Source organism: Chiloscyllium plagiosum, chromosome 12 (genome assembly GCF_004010195.1).
Source record: "Chiloscyllium plagiosum isolate BGI_BamShark_2017 chromosome 12, ASM401019v2, whole genome shotgun sequence".
Classification (NCBI taxonomy): Eukaryota; Metazoa; Chordata; class Chondrichthyes; order Orectolobiformes; family Hemiscylliidae; genus Chiloscyllium; species Chiloscyllium plagiosum.
In genome coordinates, this window is record NC_057721.1 from 23,906,758 (window position 1) to 23,924,896 (window position 18,139).

At 40.9% G+C, this 18,139-nt stretch overlaps 1 protein-coding gene across 5 annotated transcripts in view; it reads left to right on the forward strand.

Annotated features, from left to right (window-relative positions):
- Positions 1-18,139, forward strand: part of dmd (dystrophin) — a 2,012,228-nt gene that overhangs the window by 881,904 nt on the left and 1,112,185 nt on the right. For all 5 annotated transcript variants that reach the window (XM_043700735.1, XM_043700733.1, XM_043700734.1 and 2 more), the window contains 2 exons: positions 5,441-5,564; positions 6,302-6,389. In XM_043700735.1, the coding sequence (XP_043556670.1) occupies positions 5,441-5,564; positions 6,302-6,389 (212 nt within the window). The remainder of the gene's footprint in view (positions 1-5,440; positions 5,565-6,301; positions 6,390-18,139) is intronic.

The following is an 18,139-nucleotide window of genomic DNA, read 5'->3' on the forward strand; positions in this document are numbered from 1 at the left end:
CTCCAATTTTGGTGTCATCTGCAAACTTACTAACTGTACCTCTTATGCTCGCATCCAAATCATTTATATTAATGACAAAAAGTAGAGGGCCCAGCACCGATCCTTTTGGCAATCCACTGGTCACAGGCCTCCAGTCTGAAAAGCAACCCTCCACCACCACCCTCTATCTTCTACCTTTCAGCCAGTTTTGTATCCAAGTGGCTAGTTCTCCCTGTTTTCCATGAGACCTAACCTTGCTAACCTGTCTCCCATGAGGAACCTTGTCGTTCACCTTACTGAAGTCCATATAGATCACATCTACCACTCTGCCCTCATCAATCTTCTTTGCAACTTCCTCAAAAAACTCAATCAAGTTTGTGAGACATGATTTCCCATGCACAAAGCCATGTTGACTGTCCCTAATCAGTCCTTGCCTTGACTGACTACCAGACTGACTTTGGCAACCTTCTGATTTGATTACTTCTAATTAACTCACTGTGTTCCATTGGTTCCCTTTGATGCGTTTCCCTGATCCTGTGATTTCCTTTTTTGCACCAGTCATTACAGGCAAGCTACTGTTAGATTAGCCCTGCTCACTGTCTGATGTTACGCTAGGAGGAAAAGTTAGATAGAGCGTACACAGCACATTGTGCTGCTCTGCATAGACAATGAGTACTGGGGCTTGCTGAGAATTGCCATTCTTAGAATCCACTGTGACACCACATAAAAGCATTCAACAGCACTGACCCAAAAAGGTAAGTTAGCTTTTCTTCACATTATAGAATATAGAACAGTTAGCCCATGTCTATCCTGACCATGACACCATTAATCCCATCTGCCTCAACCTGGTCCATGCCCCTCTGTTCCCTGTCTTAATGCCTCTTAAATGTTGTTATCATATCTGCTTCTACCACCTCCCCTGGGAGCACATTCCTGGTGCCTACCACTCTCTGCACGAAAAGCAGGCCTTGTGTATATCCTTTAAACTTTCCCCTCCCACTTTAAACATGTGCCCCCCCCCCCCCGGAATTTGACATTTCCACCCTGGGAAACAAACTCTTGACTACTCACCCTATCCATTCCTCTCAGTCTTTTTGTACATCTCTCTGGTCATTCCTCAGCCTCCAACACTTGCCAAAAGCAATCCAAGTTTGTCCAACCTCTTCTTACAGCTAACTCACTCCAATCCAGACAACAGCCTGGTAAACTTCTTTTACACCCTCTCCAAAACCTCCACATCTTTGTGAGAGTGTGGGGTGCATAACTGCAAACTCCAATTATGGCCTAATTAATGTTTTATACAGTTGCAATGTGACTTGCCAACTTTCATACTCAATGTCCTGACCGACGAAGGCAAGCGTACCAAATGTCTTCTCATCACCTTATTTTCTTGTATTGCTACTGTCAAGGAGCTGTGGACTTGTATCTAAGATCTTTCTGTAGGTCAATGCTCGTCAGGGTCTTGGCATTTACTGTGTACTTACTTTCTGCATTTGACCTCCCAAAATGCATCACTTCACACTTGTCTGGATTAAACTCCATCTACCACTTTTCCACCCAGGTTTCCAACTGATTTATATCCTGCTGTATCATTTGACAACCTTGCTCACTATCCACAACTGCACCAATTTCCATGCCATTTGCAAACTTACTAATCAGGCCACCTACACTTTTACCCAAATCATTTATAGAAATTACAAACAACAGAGGTCCCAGCAATGACTCTCATGGAACAACACTGGTCAGAAAAGTACCCCTCGACAACTACCCTCTGTCTCATGTGACAATTTTGTGTCCAGCTTACCAACTCACCATGTTTCAAGTTTGGGAGACAAGACCACCCTGCATAAAGCTATGTTGACTGTCCCTGATAAGACAGAGAACACAGGGGGCTAACACCTTCAACATCTCAACATCTTATCTGCACTGACACCAATTGTTACAGTTAACTGAGAATGTAACTTTTAAAAAACGTTTTGTGATTTACATATGAAAGACGTGAAACTAACATGGTCATTCTAACAGATGAGAGACTTAACAAATAATCAAGGTATTTTTCAATGTATAGTTTCAGTTACATCACACTGTAAACCTTTGCTATAAATTCTGTGTTTTACCGTTGTGCCCTTCACAATCACCTGATGAAGGAGCGGCACTCCGAAATCTAGTGCTTCCAAGTAAACCTATTGGACTATAACGTGGTGTTGTGTGATTTTTAACTTTGTACACCCCGGTCCAACACAGACATCTCCAAATCATAACTTCTCATGCAAGCCTCACTGAATACCATCTTCCATAAGATGGTACTGTGTATGCAAAAAAGTGCATCGAAATTGCATATGGACAGGTTGATCATGAGGTTAGATAGCATGGTTTACTTTCTTCCAGTGCTACTGAAACGCATCATCGATGGCATGAGGATTACAGGTTTTCCCATGATGCTGATTGTTTTCCACAAAACATCAATCATCTTTTCAGTATTGCATGTCAACTCTGAGATGTACAGCAACCAGAAGGGACTTAATTCCGTCAATGTCCAGTTGATGCATGACCATTCGCGGCATGTTATGCAATTCACTGCCTGGTATCTCAGCAGACATCATGCAGCAGTCCACTCTGCCATCTGTGTTTAAACCACCATAACAAACTGGGTGATAAATGTAAACGCTGTGTAATGACACCACTACACAATTTATACAATCTGGCCAATGTGTGTACAATGGGAGCCATGTTGCCCCATGCAATCTGAATAAATAGACTGCAGAGGTGCCAAATCAGTGCTTCCACTGGCTTAACCCTGGAGTTCTGAGCAGATCTGTTGTCAGGAAATGTGGGAATCGATAAGTTGTTGCTCATGTGGATGTCCAATGTTGGCAGATTTTAAAACAATTGTATGTGGAATGTGCTTGGGCCTCATGTTCCGCCTATTCCTAATTGCCCCTCGATCTGGGTGGCTTTTGAGGGCCATTTCACAGTACAGATAGAATAAAGCACATTGCTGTGGGTATGGAGTTAGTTGCAGGTAAGGATGGCAGATTGCCCTCCCTAAGGCCATTAACAAGCCAGATTTTATTTTTTAATTACCTGAACCTTTTAATTCAAAATTTTTATTGAATTCAAATTTCACCATCTGCTATGATGAGATATGAATGTATATCCCCAGCTTGATGTTCTGGATTGCCAAAGTAGTAACATGACTATTGTGCCATTGTCTTCCCGATTGTGTGACGAACAACTGAGTAGGCAACCAATGCCACAGAATCATAGCATTGTTTCAAACCGGGGAGGGGGGCATTCACCCAGCATATCTGCACCAGCTCATTGATTGACCATTATAACTAATTTCCTGCCTTTTTTCCCATAAGTTTGGATGATTATTTGGATAAATATAATGTACACTGTCCTTTTCAATGTTTCAACTGAAATTGTCTCCAACACACTTCTCGGTAGAACATTCCATTCCCTAACTATTCTGAGTGAAAACGTTTTTATTCACTTCACCTTTGTTTCTTCTGCGGATCATTTAAAATCTATGCCATCTCATCCTTGTTCCTTTTATCTATTCTACCCAGCCTGTGCATGATTTTGAAAATCCCTGACAGTTCTCATCTTAGCCTTCCCCTCTCGAGGAGAACAGTCCCAACTTCTTCAGTCTGTCCGCATAACTGAAGTTCCCTGGAACCATTCTTGCAAACCACTTCTGCACTGTTTCCAATGCCGTCACATCGCTCCTATAACATACTGCCCAGAACTGTACACAATACTCCAGCTGTGGGTGAGCAAGTGCCTTATACAACTTCAACATTATGTCCTTACACATGCACACGATTGTCCATATTAATAAAACTGAGGATACTGCGTGCATGCTTACTGCTCTGTTCACCTGTCCTGCCTCTTTCAATGCTATGTGCTCATTCACTCTCAGTTCTCTCTGCTCCTGAACACCCACCCCTTTCCCACAGCTTAGAATTGTACTCCTATTTTATATTGTCTTTCAATGTTCTTCCTACCAAAATGCATCATAATTCTCTGTATTAAGACTCATCCACCACCTATCTGCGCATTCCACCAAATTGTCAGTCTCCTTCTGGATTTCTATATTGTTCATCTGACAGTTTACAATTCTTCCATATTTTGTGTCATCTTGAAGCTTTGAAATTGTCCCTGCATCCCAAAATCTACATTACTAACAAATATCAAGAAAAGCAAGGGTCTCAATTCTAACTGCAAGAAACTCCATCACAACCCCTCCCTCCTGCCTTAAAAAAATCCATTGACCATTATTATATGTCCCCTATCACTCAGCCAATTTTGTATCCATTTTGTTGCTAACCCTTTTATTCCATGACACGGAACTTTGCTCAAGTCTGTTTTGTGACAGTGTATCAAATGCCTTCTGAAAGTCCATACGTACCACATCAGATATGTTGCCCTTATTTAGCCTTTCTGTTACCTCTTCAAAAACTTCCAAGTCAGTTAAATGTGACTTCCCTTTTTAGAAAATCTTTGTGTCAGGTGACATGCTACAATCACTTAAATGAGCAGGCAGCACTTGAATTGCCATACATTCTTTCTTAGAAGACAGCCCTGCATCCATTGTTATCCCCTCGAAACAACATCAATTTGGCTCCCCTGAGTTTAATAGCACAAAAATATGTATGGATATAAAGAAATATAATACTGCGATAAAAGCAAAGTGCTGTGGATGATGGACATCTGAAATTTGAAAAGAAAAACAAAATACTATAGAAACTCGGCAGGTCAGACAGCATCTGTGGAGGAGAAACAGAGTTAAGGTGTTGCATCTAATATGCCTCATCAGAAATGAGGTAATACTGACCTTTATCCACTGTATACATTGATACAATGCGACTATAGCAATATTATCATGTTATTTCCAGTGTTATGATGTTAAGCAGATTTTTTGCAGCAAGAATCCCAGACCCCATCAAACCAAGGTCATCAACGTTTCATGGGTTGTCCTTCCTGACTGGAAATAAGAATGCCTTTATCCACTGATTCAACATATACATTTTGGGCACAGTGGTGGTGTGGGGACAGACTGTGCAGCATAGTGGGGCTAGGAAGGTGGAACCCCATCCCCTTTCACTGACCAGCAACTCCTCAGTCTGAATGTACTGGGCTACATATTGGGACCAGGCCTCCCTTGTTGAATTGCAGAAGAGTATTGTAAGGTCCTTTGGTCCTTAATTGATCACTTCAGGGCCTCAATTCAGCATGGGCAGGCTGTCCACCTAACATATCCCATTTTGTTGATAAAACATTGTACTAGGTGGGCTAGAAGAGGACATGATTGCCGATGGCATGGCATCCTAGATTATAGATCCACCTTATTTTTCCATTTGTGGATGTCCCATAATATTCAGCCTTCTGTATTCTTAATTGAAATGTGAAGAAGTGATGGCAAGCTTTTGTTGATGATTGGTTGTTCTTTCTGCAGGTTTGATGTTGATACAACAGAGCTACACAGCTGGATGACTCGATCAGAAGCTATCCTTCAAAGTCCAGAGTTTGCAATCTATCGGAAAGAAGGAAGTATCTCTGATCTTCAGGAAAAAGTTAATGTATGTCAAGTGTTCAGTATTTAAAAGATAATAAGTAAAATGTACAATTCAATTCACTATCTTATGATAAATGTTAATGTAATAAGATATCTCAGATGCTGAAGGAATTTTGCCAACACTGGGATAAAGTTTTGACAGTCATGAGATTTGTGAAATACTTTATTTACACATTATGTTCAAATATTGGACCTCAGTATTGGAATTTATATATTGGCTTTTAATATGTTTGCCTGTTAATCAGTGCATCATATCTAAGGTTAAGTTTAGTTCAGGGAATGATGATTGTAATTTACAGCTCAGTTCCAATGGAGTTCGGCCAACAAAAAGAAAAGAACTATTCATGGGAAATTGGAAAACAGGACGCAAACTGTTATTTGCTGAGTTGACACATGCTTGTTTGAAGTTTAGATTCGGAGAGTAATGAAAGCATGCATTAGTTTCCGTCAGCCTGCCACACTCCATTAACTTATCCAGGAGTGCTGTGTCAGCGTAAATCTAACCTTGTTTCAGAAGCTGATATCGTACATTAAATAAGTTAAGGTTTTGGTAATACGTACTGATCAGTCATGATGTGTTGCATATCCTGAAATTACATGTTCAACACATGACAAAAAGGAATTGTTTAGTTTCAAATTAATTCAGCCAAAGGATAACCTGTTGCGCTCATTTGGGGGAATGTCATTTTTCTTTTGCCCCTCAAAATGTGTGACAAGTACGCTAATTTTCTTATCTTGTAGGCTATCGAGAAGGAGAAACCTGAAAAGTACAGAAAACTGCAAGATGCCAGCAGATCAGCTCAAGCACTGGTGGAACAGATGGTGCATGGTAATTAGATGCAAATTGATTCAGATAATCTTCTTAGGGATTTATGCTTCACACACATTCATACTTATCACACAGGAGATATTAGCACATACCAATCTGAGAGCAAACAAACTTCACAGCATACATTTAGAGTAGTACTCGTTCAAGTTTGATGCATATATTAAGCAACTAATTGCAAGTGAACTGACAAATCAAAAACTTTAACACACTGTAAATTATGTTGTCAAAAAGCAAGACTTGGTTTTATTATATTTCACCTTAGATGAAGTGATTCTGCTGTCTGTTCAATCATTGCTAGAAGTGGATGCATTGATAAAATGCAACAGAATTTCCAAAGAGTTTCTAACTATCTTCCCCTGTCATTTTGTTGGAAGATCTGTGGAAACATTGAAGGTTCAGGAAAGTAAACTCAATGTCTTTGTCCTGCTTACCTAACTTTTTATGGGCACACCAGATTGTTAACAACATTCTCCTGAATTGTATGGAAAAGCAATGGTTTGGGATTTGCTTAACTATTCAAATGAGAGAGTATCAGTGTATATCAGGTCACATGGCTCACATCTGGGTGCTTTCTGTGTGTTACTGTCTGGCATGTTACATACACTGATAGAATTTGTAATTTGAAATAGTGAAAAAAATTACAATCTTAAAATAAAGAAGTATTGGCGGATAGTCATGCAGGGAGATTGAGCTGTGGTAGAGGTTTAATAATTATCTTGTTGAATGGGGAACAGCCTTGACCTACCCCCAGTCCCTAATTCATATCATCTTACGTATTCTCGAGTATGTTCGACGTTACTTATTCATAAACTCTTGATGTGTTACGTATAAAATATACTGAAACTTAATAGGAAATGTACAAGTCATTTGGAAAGACAAAGATTAATCTAGGAGAGATGGCATGTCTCGTTAAAAGCAAATTGTGTCTGGCTGCTTGATTAAATTCCTTGTTGGGAAACAGAGAAAGTTGATTAAAATATGTGTTTAAATTTTATGGACTTTTGGAAGGCATTTTAGAGAGTTATATTGTAGGAGGCTTGTTGGAATGGTGGAAACCGATTGTGTTTCAGGGAAACGGCAGTGTGGCTATGGAATTAGCTAAGTTACAGGAGCAGAAGATGTTGTTTCGTGGATGTTTCAGGCTGGGAAATGGGTTACGTTGACGTTGCCAAGAGTTGGTTTAGAGTCCTTTATTCTTTATTTAGGGTTTTATCCAATGTCAAACTCAGATGTAGGGAGCAACATTATTGCATTTGCAGAGGTTACAAGAGCCCAAGATGTAAGAGCTCGAGTAGGCCACTTGGGTCCTCAAACATTCAACAGAATTATAGTTGATCTATAGTTTTTATCACAGCTCCACTTTACTATACTGTATCCAAATGTCTTAATTGCCTTCAGTACCAAAATAAATCCTAAATATACTCTATGCCTGATGAACCACCAGAGTACAGCATTTTGAATGGAGAAATTTCTCATCTTGGCCCTTAACGGCTGACCTTTATTCTGTTCCTATGTGTTTTACAATATCAAACTTGTCACATCTTTTAAAAATTGTATGTATTTGAAGTAGATGACCTCTTATTCTTCTAATCTAGAGCAAATGTATGGCCTAGTCTACTTACTATCTGCTGATACAATTTGTCCCATTATCCCAAAAACCTGTCTAGTGAATTTTATTACACTCCAGCTAAGGCATGTATGTATTTTTTACTTGTAAACAAAAGTTGTGTCCAGTAATCCATCTGTGGCCTTATGAATGCCATGCACAATTGTGCTAAGTATTTGTTCATCTTACATTCCAGAGAGGATATTTTACTCCATGTAGGCATCTCGTACTGAGGGGCACAAGTCCAAGTAAGGGCATCCCATGAGGAATTTCTCTTCTGAGAGTCTTTAATCTGTGGATTTCCCTGCCACAAAGGGGCAGTGAAAGCTGGGTCGTGGAATATATATTGGCGTGAGTTACATGGATTCTTGATCGAAAAGGGAGACCAGGGTTTTGTGGGATAGGAAGGAAAGTAAAGTAAAAGCCTCAATCAGATGAACCATGAGCTTACTGAATGGCAGAGCAAGCTTGATGGTTTAACTGGTCTACTCCTCCTATTTCTAAAGATCTTATGATGACTACCTTGCAGATTCAGATTCATCAACACCACATTCCTCTTCTACGAGAAGCATTGTCAGTATTTATCCAGGATTAGTTCTTCATCAATATGAAATTTTGTATTGAATGCAGGACATTGTGATCAGTTCCAATTTTTAGCTTCTTGTAGGGATTTCACTCTTCTGAAATCTCAGATGAAAATAAATCTGCAGAGCTGCATAAATGATCATGTTTAAAAAAAAGTATTGGGTTATTTAATTGACCATATAACCAACAGTGAAAAGGTTCCAGGGATGATGAACTAAATTATTCATGGATGCAGGTGATGTTGAGCTAATATCAGAGAGCCAAGGTTTGCTGAAAGACAAATTGTCCTCAATGAATGTGTAGCTAACTTGAGGAGAAGTTGGATGTAGACATCCTGCTGACCACTATAAAGAAACTCTGGGTTACTAAAGCAAAAATCTGGTGTGTTTTTTTTCTTGAGGCTAAAATGGAAATACTGCATTGTCTAACTCAGCCATCTCCTTCCAAGCCATGCTAAATGTCATCCGCTAGAAACAGTGCCATTCATACCAATAGAGGCATTGCCTCTGATGAGAACATCCCTCAGGAGCAGCTCTCAGTCGAGGGAACATTTCCGCCTGCCTTTGAGAATTGATTTCTTACACACTGAAGACACGTACCGACATCTCCCTCAGAGCTGAAAGTGCAGGTTAAGGTTTATAATAGCGCTCCTGTTAATAACTTCCGAAAAGAGAGATGTTGCCAAAGCTTCTTGTCTTGAACTCATCAGAACAAATGCCAATTTCAAACATTTACAAGGATTTATAATGCACAAGGAAAGTACTGATTGGTTGGCAAGGCAATTCTGGTTGATATGTTGCCATGGAGAAAGCAGTAGGGAACTGGAGCCTCTCGAGCAATTTACAAAGGGTTCAAGCCTGAACACATTCCTTTTGATTGCAGAGAATGGGTCTCTGCATATGAATCTGTGTTATGTCTTGCAAGTGTAGACTAGCTTGACGGTCTTAAAGTGGTTGCTGGTGAAGCTTTGAGAGCACTCAGATTTTTTTAACAAAGGCTGCCCAATCACAGAATCACATGTATCCCAGAGGACCAGAGAATTCCTCATGTTGTCCTCTTGTTGAAGAAGGGTAGCAGGGATGATCCAGGTAATTACAGACCTGTGAACCTGATGTCAGTGGTAGGGAAGCTGCTAGAAAAGATTCTGAGGGATAACATCTATTCCCATTTGGAAGAAAATTGTCTTATTAGTGGTCAGCAGCGTGGTTTTGTGCAGGGAAGGTCATGTCTTATAAACCTAATAGAATTCTTTAAAGAGGTGACAAAGCTGATTGATGAGGGAAGGGATGTAGGTGGACTTTAGTATGGCGTTTGATAAGGTTCCTCATGGTAGGCTGATGGAGAAAGTGAAGTCACGTGGGGTCCAGAGTGTTCTAGCTAGAGAACTGGTTGGGCAACAGGAGGCAGAGTAGTAATGGAAGGGAGCTTCTCAAAATGGAGACCTGTGACCAGTGATTTTCCACAGGGATTTGTGATGGGACCACTGTTGTTTGTGATATACATAAATGATTTGGAGGAAGGTGTAAGTTGCCTCATTAGCAGGTTTGTAGGTGACACTAAGATTGGTGGAGTAGCAGGTAGTGAAGGGGATTGTCAGGCATTACAGCAGAGTATGGATAGATTGGAGAGTTGGGCAGATGGCGTTCAATCTGGACAAATGTAAGGTGACATATTTTGGAACAATGCAATTTAAGAGTGATCTAACAGTAAATGGAAAAGTCCTGGGGACAGTTTCTATACAGAGAGATCTGAGTGTTCAGGTCCATTGTTCTCTGAAGATGGCAACTCAGGTCAGTAGAGTGGTCAAGAAGCCATATGGCATGCTTTCCTTCATCGGACAGGATATTGAATACAAGAGTTGGCAGGTCATGTTACAGTTGTATAAGACTTCGGTTCGGCCACATTTGGAATACTGCGTACAGTTCTGGTCACCACATTACCAAAAGTGGATGCATTGGAGAGGGTACAGAGGAGGTTCACCAGAATGTGGCCTAGTATGGAGGGTGCTGGCTATGATGAGAAGTTGAGTACATAGAACATTATAGTGCAGTACAGGCCCTTCGCCCCTCGATGTTGCGCCGCCCTGTGAAACCAATCTGAAGCTCATCTAACCTACACTATTCCATTCTCATCTATAAGCCTATCCAATGACCACTTAAATACCCGTAAATTTGTCATTCCCACACTGTTGCAGGCAGTGCATTCCATGTCCCTACTACTCTCTGAGTAAAGAAACTACCTCTGACATCTGTCTTATATCTATCACACCTTAATTTGAAGCTATGCCATCTCGTGCTATGCCATTACTATTCCAGGAAAAAGGTTCTCACTGTCCAACTTATGTAACCCTCTGATTATCTTGTATGTCTCAATTAAGTCACCTCTCAACCTTCTCGTCTCTAATGAAAATAGCCTCAAGTCCCTCAACCTTTCCTCATAAGACTTTCCCTCAATACCAGGCTACATCCTAGTAAATCGCCTCTGAACCCTTTCCAAAGCTTCCATGTCCTTCTTATAATGCGGTGATCAGAACTGCACATATTCCAAGTACGGCCACACCAGAGTTTTGTACACTGCAGCATGACCTCATGGTTCCGAAACTCAATCCCTCTACTAATAAAAGCTAACATGCTGTATGCCTTCTTAACAGCCCTATCAACCTGGGTGGCAACTTTGAGTGATCTATGTACATGGACACCAAGATCTCTCTGCTCATCTACACTATCAAGAATCTTACCATTCGCCCAGTACTCTGCATTCCTGGTACTCCTTCCAAAGAGAATCACCTTACACTTTTCTGCATTAAACTCCATTTGCAAGCTCTGCAGCCTATCTATGTCCCTCTGTAATCTACAACATCCTTCGGCACTGTCCAGAACTGTATTGACCTTAGTGTCATCCACAAATTTACTACCCCATCCTTCTACGCCCTCATCCAAGTTGTTTATTAAAATGATAAACAGCAGTGCACTCAAAACAGATCCTTTTCGTCCACCACTAGTAACTGAATTCCTGGTTGAACATTTCCCATCAACCACCACCCTCTGTCTTCTTTCAGATCACCAATTTCTGATCCAAACGGCTAAAACACCCTCAAACCCATGCCTCATATTTTGTGCAGTAGTCTACTATGGGGAACATTATCAAATGCCTTACTAACATCCATATACACCACATCAATGGCTTTATCCATATCCACCTGTTTGGCCACTTCCTCAAAGAATTCAATAAGGTTTGTGAGGCAAGACCTACCCTTCACAAAACCGTACTAATTATTCCTAATCAACTTATTCCTATCGAGATGATTATAAATCCTATCTCTTAAAACCTTTTCCAACATTTTACCCACAACTGAAATAAGGCTCACTGGCCTATAATTACCAAGATTGGCTCTACTCCCTGTGGTGGAAATTAAATCGACTCGACTCAAATGCTAGCAAGAACAAAGAAAAAGTTTATTTTTGGACTCTGCAGAGTCGACCCGATACACTGACAAGTCGACTCTTGTAAGGGACGCCTTATAGCTTTCCCATATTCCCTTTATACTATAACTCGCTTCTCCTTATCAACACCTCAAGGCCAGGAGCCTGGAACATTCAGGTTCCTTTCCACATTTGGAGTTGTTTTTCTCATTCCTTGACTGATTATACAATAGTTTACTGTCCTTGTAATTCCTTACTGTCGGTTTAGCCTTTCATGTTTTCTGTCTGTCTGCAATGCCTTGCAAAGTCGGGCCCTTACTTCTTTGTTTCAATCATGCTCTTATAGATTTCACAATAAATGTTAATTTTCCATTTCACTCCCCTTCTTGAACATGGGAACAACATTTGCTATCCTCCAGTCTTCTGGTACTATTCCTGTAGACAATGACGACATAAAGGTCAAAGCCAGAGGCTCTGCAATCTCCTCCCTAGCTTCCCAGAGAATCATAGGATAAATCCCATCCGGCCTAGTGGACTTATCTGTTTTCACACTTTCCAGAATTTCTAACACCTCCATGTGAACCTCAATCCAATCTCATCTCATAACCTGTTTCTCTGTATTCTCATCAACAATGTTGTCTTTTTCTACTGAGTACTGATGAAAAATATTAACTTAGTGTTTCCCCTATCTCCTCTGACTCCATGCACAACTTCCTACCACTGTCCTTGATTGGCTCTAATCTTTCTCTCCTCATTCTTTTATCCCTTATATACCTAGAGAAAGGTTTTCCCCGATTCTATCAGCCAGCAACTTCTCATGTCCCCTCTTTGCTTGTCTTAGCTCTCTGTTTAGGTCTTTCCTAACCAGCTTGTAACTCTCAATTGCCCGAACTGAGCCATCATACCTCATCCTAACATAAGCCACCTTCTTCCTCTTGACAAGAGATTCAACTTCCTTAGTAAACCACAACTCCTGCACCCGACAACTTCCTCCCTGACTGACAGGTACATACTTATCAAGGACCCACAGTAGCTGTTCCTTGAATAAGTTCCACATTTCTATTGTGCCCATCCCCTGTGGTTTCCTTCCTTATCCTATCCATCCTAAATCTTGTCTAATCACATCGTAATTGCGTTTGTCTCAGGAGTAGCTCTTGCCCTCTGGTGTATACCTGTCTCTTTTCATCGCTAAATTAAACATAACTGAATTGTGGTCACTATCACCAAAGTGCTCAACTATCTTCAAATCTCGTACCTGACAGGGTTCATTACCCCGTACTAAGTCTAATGTGGCCTCACCTCTTGTTGGCCTGTTTACATACTGTGTCAGAAAACTCTCCTGCACACAATGAACAAAAACTGACCCATCTAAAGTACTTGAACTATGGTATTTCCAGTCAATATTTGGGAAGTTGAAGTCCCCCATAACAACTCCCCTGTCACTCTTGCTCCTATCAAGAATTACCTTTGCCATTCTTGCTCGAGTAGATTAAGATTATTTTCATTGAAAAGATAGAGATTGAGGCCTACAAATTCATGAGAGGTGTAGACAGGGTAGATAGCAATGTTTTCCCAGAGTGGAGGACTCAATTACCAGGGATCATGAGTTCAAAGTGAGAGAGGAAAAGTTTAGTGGAGATATGCATGGAAAGTTCTTTACACAGAGAGTGGTGGGTGCCTGGAATACATTGCCAGCAGAGGTGGTAGAAGCGGGAACGATAGCGTAATTTAAGATTTAACTAGACAGATACATGATTGGGCAGGGAGTAAAGGGATAAAGATCCATAGAAAATGGGTGGCAGGTTAAGATAGAGGATCTGGATCAGCACAGGCTTGGAGGGCTGAAGGGCCTGTTCCTGTACTGTAATTTTCTTTGTTCTTTGTACCAGTAGATGGTTTGTTCTGGGATTTGCATGTGTTAACTAGTTGATGATCTGTTCCACATGAGAAACACAAATTGCCTCTGAACCTTGCACATCCAACCCATCAGGTTTTAAAAGAAATGGAGTGTGGAATTTCCTAATTTGTGGAAGGAAGTGTGTGTGTGTTTGTTTGTTCGTTTGTTTGTTTTTGGTGGACTCAAGTGGCAAGAATTTCAACTCTTTTTTTTAGGCAAGGGTAATGGAGTATAAAAATAGGGAAGTCTTGGTAAAAGTAGACAAGGCACTCATCAGACCATTATGCAATTGTGGCTTTTGTCAGGGAATTAGATAATTACCTGGCGTGAGAATGATTGTGGGGCTCTGGCATAAAGACGGAGGAGAGTGACAAGTTGTGCTGCTGTTCCTGAGAGCAGGTACAAAGAATATGCTTCTGGTGCTGTAATTATTGTACAATTCAAAGTACTTTTGAGATGTAAATGCCATTGTACTGTAGGGAATGCAACAGCTAATTTGTGCACAACAAATTATCACGAACAATAATATGGTAATGGCATAGGGCTGAAAGAAAGCAGTTAATAAAGCAGACAGAATCCTGGGCTTTTATAAGTTGCGATGTGGAGTACACAAGAAATGAAGCGTCAATGAATCTTTCACAAAACACTGGTTCGGTTACAGGTGGAGGCTGTGTCTAGTTCTGGATATGATACTTTAGGAAGAAGGATGGGAAGGCATTCATAAGATCCATGAGAATGTTTTCAGGGATAAGCAGTTCCTGTTCTGTGGGTGGACGAAATTGGAGCTGCATTTAAAGAACTGCAACTTCAGAAGAAATTTGATTGAGATGCTCAAAATCAAGAGTGGTCTAGACAGAGTAATTGGAAAGAAATGTTGCCATTGACAACAATTTTGTGATTCATAATGTTCTGAGATCATGAGATTGGAAAAAGAGGAAATGGTAAAATGAGAGAGAGTTTCATTATGCAGTGAATGGTTGGTATCTGGAATGCAGGATTCGAATTTGTGATGGAGGTACATCTAACCTTGGCATTCAAATAAAATTGAACAATTATCCGAAAAGAGTTTGTAAAAATAGGGGTATGGGGAAAAGATAGGGGACTGGGACTCATTGATTTGTGTTAGCACAGACACAATGAGCTGAATGGCTGCATTTTATAATTTTTTTGCAATGTTGCTTAGGACACCGGTGATGATGCTACGCCTTCAACAAGGTTATGTTGTCCTTGTTTTTTTCAGTGTGTTCGTAAAGGTAGAGGTTCTGATATGTCTGGAAATGACTACCTGAAAAAGTTTAAATATTTTTTAAAAAACACTTGTACAAATGAAAGGATAGTGGCTAGTTCTTCCAGTTCAAGGTTTGGTTTGGTTTGGTTTTAGCTGGGGATCCAGAGATGCTGCTGGACCTGAAAAAAACAACACCATAATGATTTCTCTCTCTCTCTCGCTCTCTCTTTTGCCAAGAAGATTATTGTGGGGATGTTGCCTTGGTTTATTGGTTGGAGCATTGAGTATCGGAGTTAGGAGGTCATGTTGTGGCTGTGCAGGACTCTGGTCAGGCCACTTTTGGAATATTGCGTGCAATTCTGGTCTCCCTCCTTTCAGAAGGGAGTTGTGAAACATGAAAGTGTTGGATGATTTGAGCTGTAGGGAGAGGCTGAATAGGCTTGGGCTGTTTACCCTGGAGTGTTGGAGGCTGAGGGGTGACCTTTTAGAGGTGTTTTAAAATCATGAGGGGCATAGATAGGGTAAATAGGCAAGGTCATAGAGTCATGGAGATGTACAGCATGGAAACAGACCCTTCAGTCCAACCCATCCACGCCGATCAGATATCCCAACCCAATCTAGTCCCACCTGCCAGCACCCGGCCCATATCCCTCCACCACCCTTCCTATTCATATACCTATCCAAATGCCTCTTAAATGTTGCAATTGTACCAGCCTCCTCCACTTCCTCTGGCAGCTCATTCCATACATGTACCACCCTCTGCATGAAAAAGTTGCCCCTTAGGTCTTTTTTATATCTTTCTAAATCTTTTCTGAACCCTTTCAAGTTTCACAACATCTTTCCAATAGGAAGGAGACCAGAATTGCATGCAATATTCCAACAATGGCCTAACCAATATCCTGTACAGCTGCAACGTGATGTTCCAACTCCTGTACTCAATACTCTGACCAATAAAGGAAAGCATACCAAACACCTTCTTCAATGTCCTATCTACCTGCAACTCCACTTTCAAGGAACTATGAACCTGCACTCCAAGGTCTCTTTGTTCAGCAATGCTCTTGAGGACCTTACCAATAAGTGTATAAGTTCTGCTAGGATTCCTTTCCCTGGGGTGGGGGAGTCCAACCCTAGAAGGCAGAGGTTTGAGGTGAGAGGGAAACGTTTAGAATTAGAATCCCTACAGCCCTTCAGCCCAGCAAGTCCACACCAACCCTCTTAAGAGTAACCCACCCAGACCTATTCCCCTACCCGATGCTTACTCCTGACTAATGCACCTAGCCTACACATCCCTGAACACTATGGGCAATTTAGCATGGCAAATTCACCTAACCTGCACATCATTTGATTATGGGAGGAAACCCAGCAGACACGGGGAGAATGTACTAACTCCACACTGACAGTTGCCTGAGGCTGGAATCGAACCCAGGTTCTTGGCTGAACGGACCTTAGGAGCAACGTTTTCATGCCTAAGGTGGTGCATGTATGGGATGAGCTGCCTGAGGGAGTCGTGGAAGCTGGTGCAATAGTAACATTTAAAAGGTATCTGAATGGGCATATGAATAGGAAGGGATATGGACCAAGTGCTGGCAAATGAGACTAGATTAGGTTAGGACATCTAGTCGTCATGGACGAGTTAGACCAAAGGGTCTGTTTCAATGCTGTACATCTCCCTGTCTTTGTGATTGTAAGTATTTGGAACAGCATCATTAAGTTGCGATAGAGTCAATTGGGTTTTCAGAGAGGTTAAGTTATTCTAAACTCAGTCTCTTTTGTTTGTGTTTCATTCAGTAGTTTGTAAATAAATTCTGTTTTGTTTAAAACTGAGTGCTTGGGCCAGCTGCATCACTCCTGAATATTCATTCTACACTTGCTTAAAACAACTAGAAAGCTTACGGTTTGGGCTGCCTCCTTGAAATGTTTTGAGGGGCTTTGGCCTGGACCATAACACATCTGGCTATTCTTCAAAATAGAACCATAGAAACTTCAACATCAGTTTAACATTTATGTAAACGTCATACAAAAGTGGAGCATCAGTCTAACATCTAATGTAAAAGAGGCATCTCTGCTCTGACAGCATTTCCACACTGGGAGTGTCATCCCAGGTTTTGTGTACAAGTTTCTGGGGTCATGCTTGAGCTCTCAATTTCTCAGAGATTTGAATGACATTTGACACTAAATACAGTTGAATGCAAGGCTATAAAAAGTTATTTCAACCCATTCTGACCTTAAATCTCACTGGAGGACGTTACGTAACTTTTCTTTTGATTTTCAATCAAGTTTTAGTTCATTATCTTTGAAGTTCTATTATAAAGTTTGAAATTATGACACATCTGGATAGTTGTAACAGGATAGGTCAGAGTCAGCATGGATTTATGAAGGGGAAATCATGCTTGACTAATCTTCTGGAATTTTTTGAGGATGTAACTCTGAAGATGGACGAGGGAGATCCAGTAGATGTAGTGTACCTGTACTTTCAGAAAGCTTTTGATAAAGTCCCACATTGGAGGTTAGTGAGCAAAATTAGGGCGCGTGGTATTGGGGGAAAAGTACTAACTTGGATTCAAAGTTGGTTGGCTGATGGGAAACAAAGAGTAGTGATAAACGGCTCCATTTCGGAATGGCAGGCAGTGACCAGTGGGGTACCGTAGGGATCAGTACTGGGACCGCAGCTTTTTACAATATATGTTAATGATATAGAAATGGTATTACTAATACCATTAGCAAATTTGCTGATGATACTAAGCTGGGTGGCAGGGTGAAATGTGTTGAGGATGTTAGGAGATTACAGGGTGACCTGGACAAGTTAGGTGAGTGGTCAGATGCATGGCAGATGCAGTTTAATGTGGATAAATGTATGGTTATCCACTTTCATGGCAAGAACAGGAAGGCAGATTACTACCTAAATGGAATCAATTTAGGTAAAGGGGCAGTACAGAGAGATCTGGGTGTTCTTGTACACCAGTCAATGAAGGTAAGCATGCAGGTAGTGAAGAAGGCTAATAGCATGCTGGC